Source organism: Pseudophryne corroboree, chromosome 3 (genome assembly GCF_028390025.1).
Source record: "Pseudophryne corroboree isolate aPseCor3 chromosome 3, aPseCor3.hap2, whole genome shotgun sequence".
Lineage (NCBI taxonomy): Eukaryota > Metazoa > Chordata > Amphibia > Anura > Myobatrachidae > Pseudophryne > Pseudophryne corroboree.
In genome coordinates, this window is record NC_086446.1 from 11,390,675 (window position 1) to 11,413,459 (window position 22,785).

A 22,785-nucleotide genomic window follows, 5' to 3' on the forward strand; every position below is an offset into this window, starting at 1 on the left:
GTTTAGATACTGCATTAAATGATATAGAAGAAATAGATAGGGATACTTTATTATTTAAGACCACTAAGAAGGAAAGGGAAGTTTTCAATGTTTCATTTATTACCACTTTTAATAGTGAGTATAGAGACATTGAAATGATTTTGAAGAAACATTGGGGTATTTTAAAAACAGATCCCACCCTGGAAAAAATACTTCCGATTAAACCCCGAATTATATATAAACGGGCTTCTAACTTGAAATCCTGCCTTGTGAAGAGTGCAATCGCACCAAAATCCACTATGATTACCAGAATTAAATCAAAGGGTTTTTACAGATGTAGTCTATGTGTGGGATGTAGGCACTTTAAGAGCAAGGAAGGGGGAAAAATAGAAACCTTTGTATCCAATACCACCAAAAAAAGAGTATAAAATTGAACATTTTGTAACATGCAGCAGCAGCAATGTAGTGTACTTGATACAATGTAAATGCTTGAAACAGTATGTGGGAAGAACTAGTCGCCCATTCAAGATAAGAATAGGTGAACATGTGAAGAACATTAAAAAGGGATTAGAAACCCACTGTTTATCGGCCCATTGTAGGGACGTGCATGATTGTTCTGTTGAAAGTATAATAAGTTGTAAAATTATCGATCATGTGAAAGGAAATTGGAGGAGAAATGATGTAGCTGCTGCTTTAGCAAGAAAAGAGATGTGGTGGATACAGGAATTAAAGACATTACAGCCAAGGTCTAAATGGGAGTTTTGAGATTAAATGGTTCCTGTAAGAAAATGTTGTCATGTCTATATGCATTAAAAGAAGGATTTGTGTCTTTAAGTAAACCCTGTAAAACCCTGTAATCTGTATTAAAGCATTTGGGAATGAGCACACCAGACTCCTGGGAGAGGGTATATAATCAGCAATTAGATCAGTTTCACCTATGCCTCGACAAAGACCCACAGAGGGTAGAAACGCGTCGGCAGCCGTAGGTGAACCTGATTGGAAACAGTGCACAGCCGGGAACGTCTAGCGGAGGAGAGCGGAGGAGTGTGGAGGCGACTGCAGCGCCTGGGGAGTCCGTGATCGAAGGACAGCTAGCGGGTGCTTTTATTACAACTGCGGGTGAGCATACCCTGCTACAGATAGCACCACGTGTATAAACTGCGTCCTGAGGGTCTGGTGAGCTCCTTATATATATCCCACAAGTTAAACATCTGTGCCGCTTCTCATGCTGTGATTGCCCCGTGTCTGCACAAAAAGACGTTTTAAATTTGGATCTTTTGGAATAAAGTATGGATTATTTTTTATCAATGCCTATGTGGTAAAGTGTCCTTCATACAATGGAGGAAGCCTGGAGTATATCCACATGAGATTTTAGAAACAGCGCTGTGATTTGCCTTTATTTGAATTTTTTCCTTTTAAATGTTCATTTATGAACATGTACAATACTTAAATTCTACCTTAATATACTGTATGAATATTTGAATTGCCCTCCATAAGGTATTACTGTATCTCTAAATCAACAAAAGGTGGTCAAATATATAAACGTAAATGATAATAAATGTTGAAAAAGCTCATAAAAATCCACTGCCACAACTCCACAGATAAATATCAGCAAAGGTCTTATATAGCCTTGATGTGGAAGAATGATTCTTCCTGGAATTAAATTTTTTTAAACATGAAAAGTTCTTTAAGTTTGGACTGTTGTTATGAGTCACTGCTGCGACTCTTTCCTGTTTGTATTCCGGCTGTATCCTAGCAACTAGGATGCTGTCTGCTACATGCAGCAGCTCACCAGTTTGGAAATGTGTTACCTGACCTCAGCCTGATGACTCCTATGATTGGTCTGTCTCCCTTTTATTAGGGATTCTAGTCGGTTCCTGCCTGCCGGTGATATTCCCTAGTTCCTGATGCTAGTGAGCTTGTCACGAAATTGCTGTTCCCTGTACAGTTCCCAGTGTCCTCGTCTGTACCTGTGTCCTGGTTCCCTGCCAATGTGTTCCCATATCCTTGTATCCTGCCTCAGTCCTCAGGTGTGCTGTCCCTGCCAGTCCTGCACCCATGCCCTGTTGGATTCTGCTCTGTACCTGTCATTGTGGTGTGTTTGGTCCACTGTCCAGGATCCTGTCAAGTTTCTGTGAATGTGCTAGCTCCGGTTCTGTGCACATCCAGCCTGTGTGTCTGTGGTTGCCAACAGCAAATTACATTCACCCCAGCAGTGCCTGTAGCCACAAGTCTGCAGCTACAGTATTTTTAGTACGTCTGAACCTGTACTCAAGTTGTAGCTTAGTCACTGTGTCTGTATCATGTCTATTACTGCAGACTGTGGCCTAGTCAGACAGTTCATCCAGCAAGTCTCCCTGCAGCTAGGTTCATGCTGTTAGCACTCTGCTTCAAATCCCAGTACACACCCAGCACCTGATTGTTTCCAGCAGTTAACCATCAACCTGGCTGGTTCACTGCAACTAACACCTTACGACTCCAGTAATCATTGTCTTGGTGTTAATTCTCTACATTTCCAGTACAGCAGTCTTCAGGTCAGCATATTTTGTCAAGTCTGTCTGCAGTTACGATTGGGGACTAGACTGCTTACATTTAACTCTTGCCTTGCCAGATGCTACACTCCAGGTTATTACACTGTGGTCTCCAGCCTATTGTGTGAGCCCCCACTGCTAGAGGTTTAAGTCCAGGTGGCATCTCAAGTACCGGTAGGTGCACACAGCTCTATGGGAAGAGGAGCAGCTGTTATTGGCTGAAGATCCACTCACCGGCTCTAGGGGTCTCACAAAAATAGTGCTGGAGCTCCCTAACTGTATTTTTGCACAATCATGAAGCATATTAATGGAACTTTGCATCCATAACAGTAAAACTCCAGGTACTGTACCAGAAATAGATGTTATAGTCAGAATAGGTTACAAAGGCCCAAACAATTGGAACTCCAATGAAACCAGAAATCATGTAAGTAGCCATTGTTCACAGATTAAGTGCATTTTCTTATAAAAACCCACTTTCCAGCAGAAATCATTCTCCTTCATTAAGGCGGTGAAAGACTTTTTCTGATGTTTATCTTGTTCATTTGTTTTAATATTACTGTATCTCAGCATGTCTATCAGCTTAGGGAAATTATTTTTAATCTGGGTGATTTCTCTGATGTATAACAAGATCTGATTTGTGTGTAAAACATTTCCCACACTCAGAACATGAAAATGGTTTCTCACCTGTGTGAGTTCTCTGGTGGCGAATAAGGTGTTCTTCCCGTGAATACCATTTCTCACACTCCGAACATGGAAATGGTTTTGCTCTGGTATGAAGTCCCTCATGTCTAATAAGATGTGATTTCAAAGTATAAAATTTTCCACACTCAGAACACATAAATGGCCTCTCTCCTGTGTGTTTTCTCTGATGCTTAAAAAGTTCTGATTTCTGTGTAAAACATTTTCCACAGTCAGAGCATTGAAATGGTTTCTCACCGGTGTGAATTCTCTGATGTGTAACAAGACCTGATTTCCGTGTAAAACATTTCCCACACTCAGAGCATGAAAATGGCTTCTCACCTGTGTGACTTCTCTGATGTCTAACAAGACGTGCTTTGTTTGCAAAACATTTACCACACTCAAGACATAGAAATGGTTTCTCATTAGTGTGACTTCTTTGATGTATAACAAGACCTGATTTCAGTGTAAAACATTTCCCACAATCAGGACATAGAAATGGTTTCTCACCTGTGTGACTTCTCTGATGTGCAACAAGACCTGATTTCAGTGTAAAACATTTCCCACAATCAGGACATAGAAATGGTTTCTCACCTGTGTGACTTCTCTGATGTGCAACCAGTTCTGATTTCAGTGTAAAACATTTCCCACACTCGGGACATAGAAATGGTTTCTCACCAGTGTGACTTCTCTCATGTGCAACAAGTTTTGATTTCAGTGTAAAACATTTACCACACTCAGGACATAGAAATGGTTTCTCACCATTGTGACGTCTCTGATGTGTAATAAGATCTGATTTAATCTTAAAACATTTTTCACACTCAGAGCACGGAAATGGTTTCTCGCCGGTATGAATTCTCTGATGTGCAACAAGAGTGGATTTTCGTGTAAAACATTTCCCACACTCAGAGCATGAAAATGGCCTCTCACCAGTGTGATGTCTCTGATGTCTAATAAGATGCGATGTCCGTGTATAACTTTTCCCACACTCAGAACATGAAAATGGTTTCTCACCAGTGTGACATCTCTGATGTGTAACAAGAAGTGATTCGTATATAAAACATTTCCCACATTCAGAGCATGTAAATGGTTTCTCACCTGTGTGACGTCTTTGATGGGAAATAAGGTGTTGTTCTTGTGAAAACCATTTCCCACACTCAGAGCATGTAAACGGTTTCTCACCTATGTGACGTCTCTGATGTTTAATAAGCTGAGGTTTCTGTGTAAAACCTTTGCCACACTCAGAGCATGTATATCTTTTATCAGTTGCGTGACTTCCCTGATGAATAAGAAGAGATGATTTCTCTGTAAAACATTTCCCACATTCAGAGCATGCAAACGGTTTCTCACCTGTGTGACTTCTCTGATGTCTAAAAAGATGTGATTTCTGTGTAAAACATTTCCCACACTCAGAACATGGAAATGGCCTCTCACCTGTGTGACTTCTCTGATGTCTAAAAATATGTGATTTCTGTGTAAAACATTTCCCACAATCAGAGCATGAATATATTTTATCACCTGTGTGAGCTGTACTATGTGCAGCAATATCAAAGGTATCAGGCCACATTTTGTCATTGTTATTATTATATGCATCAGATGATATAGTGGAAATGTGAATTACTGGATGTATATTTTGGAGAAAAGGAAAACTTTGTGTGATGTCAAAATCTGGAGTCAAAATTAGATGTCCTTCCGAGCAATTCCAGTAGCTGCATCCACCTGCTGGAAATGAATGGAAATAAACATCTTCTGTTACATTGAGTAGCAGACGGTAACGCCCCTAAGTTCATACTACTAGTGAGTTCAAGGTGAGTTACCATTATAAATGTATATACAGCTTATAGGACTCATTTTCTGATTGGATAAAACATTGACAATGTGGCTGTGTTATGTTCTAAGCCAATCACATGGCATACTTACAGAGCAACCACATAAAGTGCCAAAGTCTGAAGTCTGAGAAACTTTTCTGAGCCATGCAGATTGCCCAGGAGGCATCTTGAGACAGGAACCCTCACGTACCAAGTGCTGTGTGATGTTACTTACATGGTATATGTGACAGAATATACTGTCCAAGGTCCATTCTGACTATGTTGTAGTAGCTACTGTTTTTAAACAGGGCCAGGTGTGATGTGTTATGCTGGACCAGTCACTAGACACTAATAGCAGCAAGCTGGGAGCAGTTTGAGCCCTCTGAGGTCACATATGACTATAAAAGGATAAAACAGGGAGTGACTGGCTATCTTCCCCCATCACCAAGGGATTCATTGCATCAAGATCCCATTGTTCTCCCCTAGGACTGAGTCAGACACTGGGGCATGCGAACAGCAGGGGGGATCTCCTCATGACTCATCTCTTTTACAGACCCTCATTGAGCTCTTACAATCAGGAGGGACTTTTGGTGGTAGAAATTGGAATGTTGTTTAAAAAGGGAAGGCAAGAGATCACCAGGGTGTGTGTGAGTTTGGCTTCTAAAAGCTACTAGTCCTGGAGTCTCAGCTCCTGCTAGTGTGCTGAGGATTTTGCCTGGGAGCATTGTGGCTACTGGATTACCCACTTTTCTCTGGATTTGCAGACTTGTTGGCTCTGCTGTATGAACACTGCTTGAAACTCCTGTGATCCTCCACAATTATACTACATCCGGACAAGAGCATGTGGGAAAGTGCTGGGAAGTCTGATGGTAAACTGCTGTTTATTGGGCCCTGTTGTTCTGGGGTTAATTTCAAATGTGTTTATCTTATAGTTGATGTAGAGAGCTTGTACTAAGTAAACACCTAATAAATATATGGTTATATCTTTATCTGTCTCCTGTCTGCGTGACCTGACCCAGAAGTCCTGGAGTACACTCTGAGTTTATGCTCTAATACTCCTGGTCTTCACAGTGTCATCAGCAGAATGCAGAGCAGACAATGAGGAACGGGGACATCACCAGCAGCTCATGGTACAGATAGGGTTAATCCCTCACACTTCTCTGCACACAACACAGGTTCACAGGTGGAGCACATGGGTGTGACGGATTTACGTTTAGATAGTTAGTACTAAGGAATTAGCAGAAATATCCAATTCTGTGATGGGGGTGCAAAGACCGATGCTGAACTGGTTGGCAACCAGAGAGGTGACTAAAGTGTTTAGCTAGATGCAGGTTGGATATTGTTTTTGTTGATTGTTGCAACCACACCTAACGCTGATTGTACCATCCTGACTTCCCTGAATAAACTGCAGGAAGGTGGTTTAGGAAAACCTATGTGAGCATTATCTGTTACCATACTTGCCACATGTGGTGAAATTGTGGGATATTCTGATGGCTTTGTGTAGTAGTGCCACCAGGTACCAAGAGCAGCTAGGGGCATTGCTAAATGTGGACGCTGTGCAGCAGACCCAAATGCTGCAGTTCGCAGAAGCCCAGGTAGAAAATACTAAGCTCTCACATGTAGAGCTGGTTCAAGCAAAGCAGGTACATGTCAGTCTGGTGCATCTGTGTTGCAGAAAATGTCCTCCTCGGATGAAGTGGAGGCGTCTCTCTTAGCCTTTGAGAGAACCATCGCAAGGCTTAAATGTCTGCCAGAAGCCTGGGAAGAAAAACTGGCACTATATTTGAGCGGTGAAGCTCAGTGGGTTTATATTGATTTGTCTGATGAACAGGTTTCTGAGTATCAGCAAGTAAATGCTGATATTTTGGCCTAGATAGGAGTGATGGGCCCGGGGACAGCTCTGAACTTCCATGACTGGTGTTTTCTCAAGGGTAAAGCACTTCATTCACAGCTGGCAGAACTCTTCAAAGTGCAGCCAGAAAACCAATTCGCCTGGCCGTATGGTGGAGATTCTAGCAAATAATCACTGTATCTGTGGACTTGACCAGAGCTTACAGAGGTGGGTTCTACAAGTGGATCCACAGTCATATGAGTAGCTTGCTATGGCGATAGACCTTTATTCGGCACTGCAACACGTCTAATGCTCCAGAGAATCCAAAGCTGTTGTCCAGATAAAAGTTGATACTACCTAAGGCAGAGCAGGTAGGAAGAGTCTCTACACCTAGGTATTTTGAATGTTGGGAACCTAGGCATTTCCTTGCTGAATGACCAAGCTGTCAGGAACCTGTGGACTGTACAGTTGCTTGGTTGGGTCCCGCCTTTCCTAGTTGCTGTACCATGACTCCCTTTATGGGGGTCCGTAGCTGTTTCGGGTGACTGTTCTGATAAACCAACATGCTGTTTTGGCCGAGGTGAACTCTTGAAGTGGACGGACATTGGTCTTCAGTTCTATCAGTACAAAAAAAGTGCTATGCATCCATTCAACTGCAAAGTAATATGAGCAAATTTGCCTTCTGATTATGCTAAAGGACCAAACAATTAATGTAGTGTCTGCTAATACCTTACTCCCTTATCCTGCATTGAGACTTTGCCCTGTTCCAGGAAGTTATTGCTGACTAGATCCGCCTGAACATGTCGGCAACTGATGCACCGACCAAAAGTCCAACCTTAAAGGAACCTGTCTGTCAGCATCCGGAGTCTTACCTCCAGTTCTGGTCCCTGCGGCCTTCCTGTTAGCTGGCTGGTGTGGCTGTGGCGGATAGGAGCCGTGGCAGCGAGGTCCTCCGATGCAGCTGCCGGGCGTCTAGAGGCCAGGGTCCTGGGGAGCGGAGCATGGCAGCCGGAGGTGTCTGTTTCCAAGTGTCCTGTTGTTGGAGTGTGGCGTCTGGGAGGATGAAGCCAGAGGTAGTGGCTGTGTGCTGGTTCCACATGTGTCCTCTGTGCAGGGAGCCACCATGTTGGAGACCAAGCCAATAGGTACACCGACCTAGAACTGGAACTGAACAGAACTGGAGGTAAGACTCTGGATGTTGACAGACAGGTTCCTTTAAGGTTGGACTTTTGGTCGGTGTATCTGTTCGCTTCCAGCGAATCGCATCCAGCCAATCCAGTGCAGTGTTTCCTTATAAAAAGGTGTTGATGCTTTGCTTTGGTGCCACTGCTTCAAGTTTCTTGCTGCTGTAAGGTGCTCAAGCTCTGTGCTCCCAGGTTAACCCCTGGTATCCTGGTTCTGTGGAGGCCGCCCGGTGGTCAGTTCTGATATTGCAGTCTTTTGCTCCCAGTCCACCCGCTCTTGCGGTTTAACTGCTGGGTCCTCTATCTGGTAGAGCGTCTCCATTTGCTGTCGGTGCTCACAGCGATCCTCTCTTCAACATCTTTCTTCAAGTCATCTCTTCATCCAGTGCTCTTCAGCATCATTTACAAATCACAAGTCATCTCCTCATTCAGTGTTCTTCAGCATCATTCACAAATCACAAGTCATCTCTTCTTTCAGTGTATTTCAGCATCGTTTACAAATCACGTCACTTCTCCATTCAGTATTCTTCAGCATCGTCTACAAGTCACGAACATTTAGTTCTTCAGAACTCACTCGGACTTATCTCCTAGTCGTTGTGTATGATTGAGGTCTTATTAAAACTGAATTAATCTTTCTTCAGTGTATCGTTCTCAGTCATTGTCCTCATTGCCTACCCCTCTCCATCTTCGGGCCAACTCTTCAATCCATGAGTAAGAACTACATTCAGCCACCTCGTTTCCTTCCTTTGCAGAAAGCTGTTCCCTCAGTCAGTTGTCAGTCGTCAGATCCCCAACTCAAGCCAAGAGTGACAGTAAGCACTAGCCCCATGGATACGACGAGTGATCAGGCTTCTGGGGGTGACGCAATCTCAGACATCCTGTCACGTTGAAATAAGCAGGAAGCTATGCAAACTCAAACCGTGCAGTTTATGCAAAGAATGTCAACTTATCAAGACTCTCTCCATGCACTCATATCCGTACCTCAAGTGTCAACTCCCATTCCTGCCACTTCAGTTCTACCAGCTCCTGTGCCAGTTCCACTTCCATGGTTGCAATTACCTTCACCTAGTAAATTTGACGCAGATTCCTCAACCAATGTGAGATTAAGTTTGAGTTACAGTTGGTGAATTTCCCAACCGCCTGGACCATGACTGCTTATATTATTTCTCTGCTGACCGGTCAGGCGTTGGAATGGGCATCTCCTCTGTGGGAGAGAGCGGATCCCATTCTTTCAAATTATTCCGAATTTGTATCAACTTTCCGAAAGATTTTCGACGAACCCGGCAGGACTTCTTCAGCTTCTTTGGAGATTCTGCGTTTGCGACAGGGGACTCGAACCATCAGTCAATACGTTATCCAGTTTTACACCCTCTCTTCCAAAATTGGTTGGAACGAAGAATCTCTCATAGCAGCTTTCTGGAATGATCTTTCAGACAAGATTAAGGACGATCTAGCCACCCTAGACATTCCAGACAAGTTGGACTAACTAATCTCTCTGTGCAACAAGCCGGATCTGAGGTATGGAGAGCGTTGCCTGGAGAGATCAAAGTCGGACTGCCCGAGACCTTGGGTTGCCCCTCTTCCTAGACCATCTTCTCCATCCGCAGAGGAATCCATGCAGGTTAACTGGTCCCGTCTCACTGATGTAGAACGACAAAGACGGAGACGAGCAAACCTCTGTATGTATTGCAGAGTGGCTGATTACTTTGTCAAGTCCTGCAGTCATCAGCCGGGAAACTCCCACTCCTAATTTACGCAGGAGAGGTTAAGTTAGGAGTATCCTCGTAATTACCTTTCAGGAAAGAATCTGAGCTTACTATTTGTCTAGAGCTCTCCTCCTCTTCTCTTTTTGTTTCTGCACTACTGGACTCTGGAGCAGCTGAGAGTTTTATCACCTTGGCACTAGTCAAGCGAACCGGAATTCAGATGGTGAAGTTGGATTGTCCTATTTCAATCACTGCAGTTGATTGAAGTTACATCCCCAAGGGAATCATTACTCACCACACTGATACTCTCAAATTAAAGATTGGAGCTCTTCATTCAGAAAACATCTCTTTCCTAGTAATTCCTGAAGCGTCTCAAGAATTAATTCTCGGATTCCCTTGGCTACAAAGACATAATCCCCGCATCGATTGGCAGACTATGGATGTGCTCACCTGGGGTGAGTCTTGCTTCCGTGAGTGCTTGGTGTCTGTGAAACCTCTTTGTAATTTGAATCCTGCTGAACTCACGGTAGTCTATCAGGACTTTCAAGATGTCTTTAGCAAACAGGGAGCTGACACTCTGCCTCCCCATCGTAGTTGGGACTGTCCCGTAGACCTGATACCAGGCAAGACTCCTCCAAGAGGTTGAATATACCCGTTATCCCTTCCAGAGACCCAGGCCATGTCAGACTACATTTCAGAAAATCTCAGTAAAGATTTTATTTGCCCCTCTTCCTCTCCATCCGGGGCAGGTTTCTTTTTCGTGAAAAAGAAGGATGGGGATCTGCGGCCAAGCATAGACTACCGGGGGGTTAAATGAGATCACTGTGAAGAACAGATATCCTCTGCCCCTGATTCCTGAGTTATTCGATCGAGTGAAAGGGACCACCATTTTCACTAAGTTGGACCTTCGAGGGGCTTATAACCTGATACGTATTCATTCTGGAGACTAATGGAATACCGCCTTTAACACCCGGGACAGACATTACGAGTATCTACTGATGCCCTTCGGTCTCTGCAACGCTCCGGCGGTCTTCCAGAACTTCGTGAATGAGATATTCAGAGATCTTCTTTACAGTTGTCTAGTGGTATATTTGGACGATATTGTAATTTTTTTCTAAAGATTTGAAAGTCCACTCTGAGCAAGTCGAAGAGGTCTTAAGCCGTCTTAGGTAGAATTATCTTTTTTGCAAGTTGGAAAAGTGCACCTTTGAGGTACCCTCCCCCGCCTTTCTCGGTTATGTCATCTCCGGACAGAAGCTACAGATGGATTCAACCAAGGTCCGAGCAATTCGTGATTGGACTCTTCCTACCACTCTAAAAGGGATCCAACAATATCTTGGCTTTGCCAACTTTTACAGAAAATTAATCAAGAACTACTCCACTATCATCGCCCCAATTACCATGTAATCCAGGAAAGGAGCCAATCCTTTAATGTGGCCACCCGAGGCTCTGGAAGCCTTCACATTCTTAAAAGAGGCCTTCAAGTCCACTCCAATTCTTCACCAACTTGATCTCAATCACCCCTTTCAGGTGGAAGTAGATGTTTCTTCGGTGGGAGTCGGATTGGTTCTTTCTCAGCTCTTTGAAGATAAGAAAAGTCATCCTTGTGCATATTTTTCTCGAAGATTCTCTCAAGTAGAGCAAAATTATCCTATTGGTGAACAAGAACATTTGGCCATAAAATTAACTTTTGAAGAGTGGCGATATTTATTAGAGGGAGCTCAACATCATATCTCTATTATCACAGATCACGAGAATCTTCTGTACCTCCAGACAGCTCGTTGTTTAAACCCACGGCAAGCCAGGTGGGCTATCTTCTTCTCTCGGTTCTCCTTCAAACTCTCTTACCGCCCAGGAACCTTAATTTGAAGAGCAGATGCACTTTCTCATTCTTTTCAAACAGACGATTCACTCAACTCCTCTAAGAAACAATTAATTCTGAATCCGGCTTCATTTGCTTCAACTCCTACTGTTACTCTTCCTCCTCCGGGGAGAACGTTTGTGGCACCAAAACTTAGCAGGAAATTGCTTACGTGGGCTCATTCTTTGCCTTTCATGGGTCATGCCGGTGGTCTTAAGACTCTCAAGTTCATTCTACGATTCTACTGGTGACCTCATCTTAAAACTGATGTCTTTGAATTTGTAGCAGCCTGTTCCAATTGTGCTCAACATAAAAGTCCACGAACATCTCCTTCGGGTCTTCTTCATCCACTTCCAACACCTCAAAAGCCTCGGCCTCACATCTCTATGGATTTCATAACCGATTTGCGAGTCTCCGGAGGGCACAACACCATTTGGGTCATTGTGGACTGATTTTAGAAGATGGCTCACTTCATACCCCTCGCCGGTCTTCCCTCTCTTCCCCGGCTATCCAAATTGTTTTTCTCAGAGATTTTTCGTTTGCACGGTATCCCACAGGAAATAGTTTCTGATCGGTGTCCTCAATTCATGGACAAGTTCTGGAAAGCTGTCAGCTCTGTTCTAGGAATCAAGTTGAACTTCTTTTCAGCCTATTATACCCAGACCGACGGACAGACTGAAAGACTCAACCAAGATCTGGAAACTTTCGTACGGATGTTCATGTCCCCTGCTCAGGAAGACTGGATGGATTACCCTCCATTTGCAGAGTTCGCACACAATAACCTATATCATTCTTCAACCAATTTCACTCCTTTCTTCATTAACTATGGTTTTCATCCACAAGTTCCTTCCTTCGAATCTCTCCCAGCTCTCGAGGTTCCTGCTGCTGAATCCGCTCTTCGTCAGTTCACTAAGATTTGGGAACAAATTCATAAGGCGCTACTTAAGACTTCCCAGAAATATAAGACCTACGCCGATCGGAAACGGAGGGCTGTTCCTAGTCTCAAAGTGGGAGATTGTGTTTGGATATCCACCAGAAACCTCAGACTCAAAGTACCTACCAAAACGTTAGCTCCAAGATTCATCGGTCCTTATCCTATTGAAAGAGTGTTGAGTTCTGTTTCTTACAAGGTGAAACTGCCTCCCTATTTGAAAATTCCTAATGCCTTTCACATTTCTCTGCTAAAGCCTCTTGTAATAAATTGTTTTCGGGCAGCTTTCCCTTAACCTCCCAAGGCTCAAGCCACTCAAAATGAGGAATTTGAGGTTCATAAGCTTCTTGACTCCCGCAAGAGGTTTGGTCGTCTCCAGTATCTCATAGATTGGAGAGGATATGGTCCGGAGGAAAGATCTTGGGTGGGTGCAGAAGATGTTCATGCTCTAAGACTGATTCGTGCCTTTCATGCCAAGAACCACTAAGCAGCGTGGGTGTTCGGAGACTACCCTAAAAAGGGGGGGTACTGTCAGCATCTGGAGTCTTACCTCCGGTTCTGGTCCCTGCGGCCTTCCTGCTAGCTGGCTGGTGTGGCTGCGGCAGCAAGGTCCTCCGATGTGGCTGCCGGGTGTCTGGAGGCCGGATCCGGGTCCTGAGGAGTGGAGCATGGCAGCCGACGGTGTCTGTTTCCAAGTGTCCTGTTGCTGGAGTGCAGCGTCTTGAAGGCTGAGGCCAGAGGTAGTGGCTGTGTGCTGGTTCCACATGTGTCCTCTGTGCAGGGAGAATGCCATGTTGGGGACCAAGCCAAGCCAATAGGTATCCCAGTTCATGTCCAGCCAATCCGGTGCAGTCTTCCCTTATAAAAAGGGGTTGATGCTTTGCTATGGTGCCAGTGCTTCAAGTTACTTGCTGCTATAAGGTGCTAAAGCTCTGTGCTCCCAGGTTAACCCCTGGTATCCTGGTTCTGTGGAGGCCACCCGGCGGTCAGTTCTGTTATTGCAGTCCTTTGCTCCCAGTCCACCTTCTCTTGCGGTCTAACTGCTGGGTCCTCTATCTGGTAGAGGGTCTCCATTTGCTGTCGGTGCTCACAGCGATCCTCTCTTCAACATTGTTCTACAAAGTCGTCTCGTCATTCAGTGTTCTTCAGCAGTGTTTACAAATCACAAGTAATCTCTTCATTCAGTGTTCTTCAGCATCGTTTACAAATCACAAGTCATCTCCTCATTCAGTGTTCTTCAGCATCATTCACAAATCACAAGTCATCTCTTCTTTCAGTGTATTTTAGCATTGTTTACAATTCACAAGTCACTTCTCCATTCAGTATTCTTCAGCATCGTCTACAAGTCACAAACATTTAGTTCTTCAGAGCTCACTCGGACTTATCTCCTAGTCGTTGTGTATGATTGAGGTCTCATTAAAACTGAATGAATCTTTCTTCAGTGTATCGTTCTCAGTCATTGTCCTCACTGCCTACCCCTCTTCATCTTCGAGCCAACTCTTCAATCCATGAGTAAGAACTATATCCAGCCACCTCGTTTCCTTCCTTTGACAAGAGCTGCTCCCTCAGTCAATTGTTAGTCGTCATATCCTAACCTCAAGCCGAGCGTGACACTGTCCAGCTCTCACTGGATTTTGGAAAATTAAAACACAGAACTGTTGTTTATGGATCCTAAATACAGGTCCACTACTGCTACTTATCTGAAGTCTTACCCAAGCAGCGTCAGCAAGCACTGGCCAGGGACATCGTTGTGAAAACTTTGGTGCCACCAGATAGAGCTGACAGGAGAATCCAAAACTGTTGTCTAGATAAAAGTTGACACTACCTAAGGCAGAGCAGGTAGGAAGAGTCTCTACACCTAAGTGTTTTGAATGTGGTGAACCTAGGCATTTCCGTGCTGAATGACCAAGCCGTCAGGAACCTGTGGACTGTACAGTTGCTTGGTTGGGTCCCGACCTTTCCTAGTTGCTGAACCACGACTCCCTCTATGGGGGTCTCTAGCTGTTTCGGGTGACTGTTCTGGAAAACCAACATGTGGTTTTGTCCCAGGTGAACCCTGGAAGTGGACGGACATTGGTCTTCAGTTCTATCAGTCCAAAAGAAGTGCTATGCATCCATTCAACTACAGAGGAATATGAGCAAATCTGTTTTCCGATTATACTTAAGGACCAAACAGTTAATGTAGTGGCTGCCATAGCTCCAAATCTACCATACCCCTTATCCTGGAGTGAGACATTACCCTATTCCAGGAGTTTATTGATGACCAGATCTGGCTGGACATGTCAGCAATTGATACACCGACCACAAGTTCAACCTTAAAGGAACCTATCCAACTCTGTCATTTATGGATCCTAAATACAGGTTCATTACTGCTAGTCATCTGAAGTCTTACCTAAGAAGACGAAAGGAGCAGCTGCGGCAAACATTGGCCAGGGACACCATTGTGGAAACTTTGGTGCCACCAGATAGAGCTGAGGACTGGTCCCCAATTCCATTGCTTATTTTGTTACAAGAATTTGCTAGGGATCAATTAATGATACTACCCTAGAAAATGTGTTTAAGTCTGCGCACACGCATCATTGTGGGGGGTTTTCTGGAGAAGAAAAGATCTCGGAAAGAGTGTTACTACAGTTTTATTGGCCGGAATACTTATGGCAGTAAAAGCGTTCTGCCTGTCCTGCCCAGTATGTCAGAAAGCATCTCCTGATTACAGGGCCCCTTTGTTCCTATTCTGGTGGATCAATTTCCCTTTGAGCAGAGAGGCATGGATGGACTGGAGAGACATTTAGAAAAATTGGCTCAGGGCCACCAGTATGTCTTAGTAGTTCTTGATTAAGCCATGAGCGATCCAAAAGCCATTCCATCACGTAATATCAAGTTAAGTGCTATAGCAAAGTAGCTACTACTTCTTTGTATGAGGCTGGGGAATCCAAAACAAATTCTAACTGACCAGGGTGCTCAATTCATACGAAATGTAATCAAATTAGTTAAGTAATTGTCTTGGTGTAAAGGCCCTTTGCACCCTGGTTTATCACGGATGGGTTGGTGCTCAAAGGGTGAAAACATCCATCATAGTGCGACAAAACAAGACAAATGCAATCATACTATGAATGAAAGGTATGAATAGCTTATCTGAAAAATCTTTCTACAATGATCAAGGATAATGGATGCCAACGAGAAAAGCCACCAACGTTTCCACAACGCGTTTCATCCTGACCTCCAGTGTGGTCTTTAGGACTTCCTCAGGGATACATACAAGCAATCTTACCTTCTTCTAATAGGTAATAAAGATAAAATGGTCACAATGTGGCCTACCTTCTAACATACTGGGTGATTGGTGCACATTCTATTAAATTATCATATAGAAATATTATTGTGGAAACAAAATGCTATACAAGAATGTAATATAAAGTCACATGTGTAGTTATATCTTAGTGAAAGGGGGGCCATATTATTAGTATACACATAAAGAGGATCAAGAAGCCAGGTATTATTATACAACCCAGAGAATGTGAGGAGGAGACTGGTCAGATCTCTGGGCTGGTAACATGCAGTGACATGATGTGAGGGGGAGAGCAGGAGTATAATAGGGGCTGATGGCTCCTGATGTTTGAGATACACCAGAGAGTGTGGGGAGGAGACTGGTCAGATCTCTGGGCTGGTGACACACAGTGACATGATGTGAGGGGGAGAGCAGGAGTATAATAGGGGCTGATGGCTCCTGATGTATGAGATACACCAGTGAGTGTAGGGAGGAGACTGGTCAGATCTCTGGGCTGGTAACACACAGTGACATGATGTGAGGGGAGAGCAGGAGTATAATAGGGGCTGATGGCTCCTGAAATATGAGATACACCAGAGAGTGTGGGGAGGAGACTGGTCAGGTCTCTGGGCTGGCAACACACAGTGACATGATGTGAGGGGGGAGAGCAGGAGTATAATAGGGGCTGATGGCTCCTGATATATGAGATACACCAGAGAGTGTGGGGAGGAGACTGGTCAGATCTCTGGGCTGGTAACACACAGTGACATGATGTGAGGGGGAGAGCAGGAGTATAATAGGGGCTGATGGTCTTACTCCCCCACTGGACAGATACATGTCCCTCACTAGTCTGTACTTACAGGGGATGGTAGTAGCAGTATAAATGACTGCTGTGGTAAGTGAGGAAAGATAATATGTGACTATTTCTTTAATTAGTGATTATTACATACCTGTGCTGATATCTTTAGGGATTTCCTCCTCATTACACTGCTGATCACCCCTCACATACGTCTCTTCTTCTCCCTCTGTATCTTCTGTCTTCATATCAGTCACATATGTCTCTTCTTCTCCCTCTATATCTTCTGTCTTAATGTTAGTCACATTCATCTCTTCTCCATTAATATAATTTCCATACACCTTCTCTTCTTTATCTTCATTGTTTACCTTGATATTATTCATATATCTCTCTTCTTCTTTGTTTATGTCTTTAACTGTATTTCCATTGACATATGTCTCTTCTTCTCCCTCTGTATCTTTTGCCTTCATATCAGTCACATACGTCTCTTCTTCTCCCTCTATATCTTCTGCCTTCATATCAGTCACATACGTCTCTTCTTCTCCCTCTGTATCTTCTGCCTTCATATCAGTCACATACGTCTCTTCTTCTCCCTCTATATCTTCTGCCTTCATATCAGTCACATACGTCTCTTCTTCTCCCTCTATATCTTCTGCCTTTATATCAGTCACATACGTCTCTTCTTCTCCATCTATATCTTCTGTCTTTATATCAGTCACATACGTCTCTTCTTCTCCCTCTATATCTTCTGCCTTCATATCAGTCACATATGTCTCTTCTTCTCCCTCTGTATCTTCTGCCTTCATATCAGTCACATACGTCTCTTCTTCTCCCTCTATATCTTCTGCCTTCATATCAGTCACATACGTCTCTTCTTCTCCCTCTATATCTTCTGCCTTCATATCAGTCACATACGTCTCTTCTTCTCCCTCTGTATCTTCTGCCTTCATATCAGTCACATACGTCTCTTCTTCTCCCTCTGTATCTTCTGCCTTTATATCAGTCACATACGTCTCTTCTTCTCCCTGTATATCTTCTGCCTTCATATCAGTCACATACGTCTCTTCTTCTCCCTCTGTATCTTCTGCCTTCATATCAGTCACATACGTCTCTTCTTCTCCCTCTATATCTTCTGCCTTCATATCAGTCACATACGTCTCTTCTTCTCCCTCTGTATCTTCTGCCTTCATATCAGTCACATACGTCTCTTCTTCTCCCTCTATATCTTCTGCCTTCATATCAGTCACATACGTCTCTTCTTCTCCCTCTATATCTTCTGTCTTCATATCAGTCACATACGTCTCTTCTTCTCCCTCTATATCTTCTGCTTTCATATCAGTCACATATGTCTCTTCTTCTCCCTCTATATCTTCTGCCTTTATATCAGTCACATACGTCTCTTCTTCTCCCTCTGTATCTTCTGCCTTCATATCAGTCACATACGTCTCTTCTTCTCCCTCTGTATCTTCTGCCTTCATATCAGTCACATACGTATCTTCTTCTCCCTTCATATTAGAAATATGTTCACCCTCAAAAACAACAATAACACTTTAGTAATGTCTGATTACATTACGATAAAACAATAGATGTCAGTGTATAAGACACACACAGCTTCTGTACATATCATATAGTGGCAGTCACTTTGGTATATTGGTGAGACCCTAAATCCCACCTACCTGATCCTCCTGTGGGGTCCTGTGATTCTCCTCTGTACAGTCCTGGGAATACAGAGGACGGGGACATCTCTCTGGGGTATCTCTGTTACTGGGCCCATCTGTAGGAGACACACAGTGACTGAGAACATTGTATATATGTGATTATCAGATGATGTGTGTATATAGGGGGCCCCCATACCTGCTCTCCCCTGTACAATACATGACAGTCTCCTCTTACCCAGTGATGTGAGGGGCCGGCGATTCTCCATCATCACGTCCTTGTACAGACCCCTGTGTTCCTCTATATACTCCCCCTCCTGCATAGAGAGACAGACAGTGACATCCTTACACCTTACAGGAACCTGAACCACAATGACACAGTCATCACCCAGACACATCCCCTGGTGTTACTGTATAATGCCCCATTCCCAGCAGTCACCTCTCCAGTCACTACCCAGACACATCCGCTGGTGTTACTGTATAATGCCCCATTCCCAGAACCACCTCTCCAATCATGACCCAGACACGTCCCCTGGTGTTACTGTGTAATGCCCCATTCCCAGCAGTCAACTCTCCAGTCATCACCCAGACACGTTTCCTGGTGTTACTGTATAATGTCCCATTCCCAGCATGCTCCTGTCCAGTCACCACCCAGACACATCACCTGGTGTTACTGTATAATGTCCCATTCCCAGCAGTCACCTCTCCAGTCATCACCCAGACACATCCCCTGGTTTTACTGTATAATGCCCCATTCCCAGAATCACCTCTCCAATCATGACCCAGACACGTCCCCTGGTGTTACTGTATAATGCCCATTCCCAGCAGTCAACTCTCCAGTCATCACCCAGACACGTCCCCTGGTGTTACTGTATAATGTCCCATTCCCAGCAGGCTCCTGTCCAGTCACCACCCAGACACATCCCCTGGTGTTACTGTATAATGTCCCATTCCCAGCAGTCACCTCTCCAGTCGCCACCCAGACACACCCCTTGGTGTTACTGTATAATGCCCCATTCCCAGCAGTCACCTCTCCAGTCATCACCCAGACACGTCCCCTGGTGTTACTGTAAAATGTCCCATTCCTGGCAGTCACCTCTGCAGTCATCACCCAGATACATACCCCCTGGTGTTACTGTATAATGTCCCATTCCCAGCAGTCACCTCTCCAGTCATCACCCAGACACATCCCCTGGTGTTAATGTATAATGTCCCATTCCAAGCAGTCACCTCTCCAGTCATCACCCAGACACATACTTCCTGGTGTTACTGTATAATGTTCCATTCCCAGCAGTCACCTCTCCAGTCATCAACCACACACATACCCCCTGGTGTTACTGTATAATGTTCCATTCCCGGCAGTCACCTCTCCAGTCATCACCCAGACACATACCCCATGGTGTTACTGTATAATGCCCCATTACTGGCAGTCACTTCTCCAGTCATCACCCAGACACATCCCCTGGTTTTACTGTATAATGCCCATTCGCATAATCACCTCTTCAATCATGACCCAGACACGTCCCCTGGTGTTACTGTATAATGCCCCATTCCCAGCAGTCACCTCTACAGTCATCACCCAGACACGTCCCCCGGTGTTACTATATAATGTCCCATTCCCAGCAGTCACCTCTCCAGTCATCACCAAGACACGTCCCTCGGTGTTACTGTATAATGTTCTATTCACAGCAGTCACCTCTCCAGTCATCACCCAGACATATACCCCCTGGTGTTACTGTATAATGCCCCATTCCCAACAGTCACCTCTCCAGTCATCACCCAGACACGTCCCCTGGTGTTACTGTAAAATGTCCCATTCCTGGCAGTCACCTCTGCAGTCATCACCCAGACACATCCCCTGGTGTTACTGTATAATGTCCCATTCCCAGCAGTCACCTCTCCAGTCATCACCCAGACACATCCCCTGGTGTTAATGTATAATGTCCCATTCCAAGCAGTCACCTCTCCAGTCATCACCCAGACACATACTTCCTGGTGTTACTGTATAATGTCCCATTCCCAGCAGTCACCTCTCCAGTCATCACCCAGACACATCCCCTGGTGTTAATGTATAATGTTCCATTCCCAGCAGTCACCTCTCCAGTCATCAACCACACACATACCCCCTGGTGTTACTGTATAATGTTCCATTCCCAGCAGTCACCTCTCCAGTCATCACCCAGACACATACCCCATGGTGTTACTGTATAATGCCCCATTACTGGCAGTCACCTCTCCAGTCATCACCCAGACACATCCCCTGGTTTTACTGTATAATGCCCATTCGCATAATCACCTCTTCAATCATGACCCAGACACGTCCCCTGGTGTTACTGTATAATGCCCCATTCCCAGTAGTCACCTCTCCAGTCATCACCCAGACACGTCCCCTGGTGTTACTGTATAATGCCCCATTCCCAACAGTCACCTCTCCAGTCATCTCCCAGAGACATCCCCTGGTGTTACTGTATAATGCCCCATTCCCAGCAGTCACCTCTCCAGTCATCACCCAGACACATCCCCTGGTGTTACTGTATAATGTCCCATTCCCAGCAGTCACCTCTCCAGTCATCACCAAGACACGTCCCTCGGTGTTACTGTATAATGTTCTATTCCCAGCAGTCACCTCTCCAGTCATCACCCAGACACGTCCCCTGGTGTTACTGTATAATGCCCCATTCCCAGCAGTCACCTCTCCAGTCATCACCCAGACACGTCCCCTGGTGTTACTGTATAATGCCCCATTCCCAGCAGTCACCTCTCCAGTCATCACCCAGACACGTCCCCTGGTGTTACTGTATAATGCCCCATTCCCAACAGTCACCTCTCCAGTCATCTCCCAGAGACGTCCCCTGGTGTTACTGTATAATGCCCCATTCCCAGCAGTCACCTCTCCAGTCATCACCCAGACACATCCCCTGGTGTTACTGTATAATGTCCCATTCCCAGCAGTCACCTCTCCAGTCATCACCAAGACACGTCCCTCGGTGTTACTGTATAATGTTCTATTCCCAGCAGTCACCTCTCCAGTCATCACCCAGACACATACCCCATGGTGTTACTGTATAATGTCCCATTCCCGGCAGTCTCCTCTCAAGTCATCACCCAAACACGTCCCCCCGTTGTTACTGTATAATGTCCCATTCCCAGCACTCAACTCTCCACTCATCACCCAGACACATTCTCTGGTGTTACTGTATAATGTCTCATTTCCAGCAGTTACCTCTCCAGTCATCACCCAGACACATCCCCCTGTGTTACTGTATAATGTCCCATTCCCGGCAGTCACCTCCCCAGTCATCACCCGGACACGTCCCCTGGTGTTACTGTATAATGTCCTATTCCCAGCAGTCACCTCTCCAGTCATCACACAGACACATTCCCTGGTGTTACTGTATAATGCCCCATTCCCAGCAGTAACCTCTCCAGTCAGCACCCAGACACGTCCCCTGGTGTTACTGTATAATGTCCCATTCCCAGCAGTCACCTCTCCAGTCATCACCTAGACACGTCCCCTGGTGTTACTGTATAATGTCCCATTCCCAGCAGTCACCTCTCCAGTCATCACCCAGACACATACCCCGTGGTGTTACTGTATAATGCCCCATTCCCAGCAGTCACCTCTCCAGTCATCACCCAGACACATACCCCCTGGTGTTACTGTATAATGTTCCATTCCCAGCGGTCACCTCTCCAGTCATCACCCAGACACATACCCTGGTGTTACTGTATAATGCCCCATTCCCAGCGGTCACCTCTCCAGTCATCACCCAGACACGTCCCCTTGTGTTACTGTATAATGTCCAATTCAGAGCAGTCACCTCTCTAGTCATCACCCAGACACATCCCCTGGTGTTACTGTATAATGTACCATTCCCAGCAGTCACCTCTCCAGTCATTACCCAGACACATCCCCTGATGTTACTGTATAATGTACCACCATTCTCAGCAGTCACCTCTCCAGTCATCACCCAGACACATCTCCTGGTGTCACTGTATAATGTCCCATTCCCAGCAGTCACCTCTCCAGTCATCACCCAGACACGTCCCCTGGTGTTACTGTATAATGTCCCATTCCCAGCAGTCACCTCTCCAGTCATCACCCAGACACATCCCCTGGTGTTACTGTATAATGTACCATTCCCAGCAGTCACCTCTCCAGTCATCACCCAGACACATACCCCGTGGTGTTACTGTATAATGCCCCATTCCCAGCAGTCACCTCTCCAGTCATCACCCAGACACATACCCCCTGGTGTTACTGTATAATGTTCCATTCCCAGCGGTCACCTCTCCAGTCATCACCCAGACACATACCCTGGTGTTACTGTATAATGCCCCATTCCCAGCGGTCACCTCTCCAGTCATCACCCAGACACGTCCCCTTGTGTTACTGTATAATGTCCAATTCAGAGCAGTCACCTCTCTAGTCATCACCCAGACACATCCCCTGGTGTTACTGTATAATGTCCCATTCCCAGCAGTCACCTCTCCAGTCATCACCCAGACACGTCCCCTGGTGTTACTGTATAATGTCCCATTCCCAGCAGTCACCTCTCCAGT

The 22,785-nt window shown here is 45.1% G+C and overlaps 1 protein-coding gene across 1 annotated transcript in view; it reads right to left on the bottom strand.

Moving 5' to 3' along the window:
* Nucleotides 1–1,381: 1,381 nt before the first annotated feature.
* LOC135056943 (uncharacterized) overlaps nt 1,382–22,785 on the bottom strand; it is a 157,119-nt gene continuing 135,715 nt past the window's right edge. Inside the window, exons 8-11 of the mRNA XM_063962725.1 lie at nt 18,461–18,539; nt 18,244–18,341; nt 16,722–18,096; nt 1,382–4,910 (exon numbers count right to left, since the gene is read on the bottom strand). Coding sequence (XP_063818795.1) covers nt 3,106–4,910; nt 16,722–18,096; nt 18,244–18,341; nt 18,461–18,539 — 3,357 coding nt within the window. The 3' untranslated portion in view covers nt 1,382–3,105. The remainder of the gene's footprint in view (nt 4,911–16,721; nt 18,097–18,243; nt 18,342–18,460; nt 18,540–22,785) is intronic.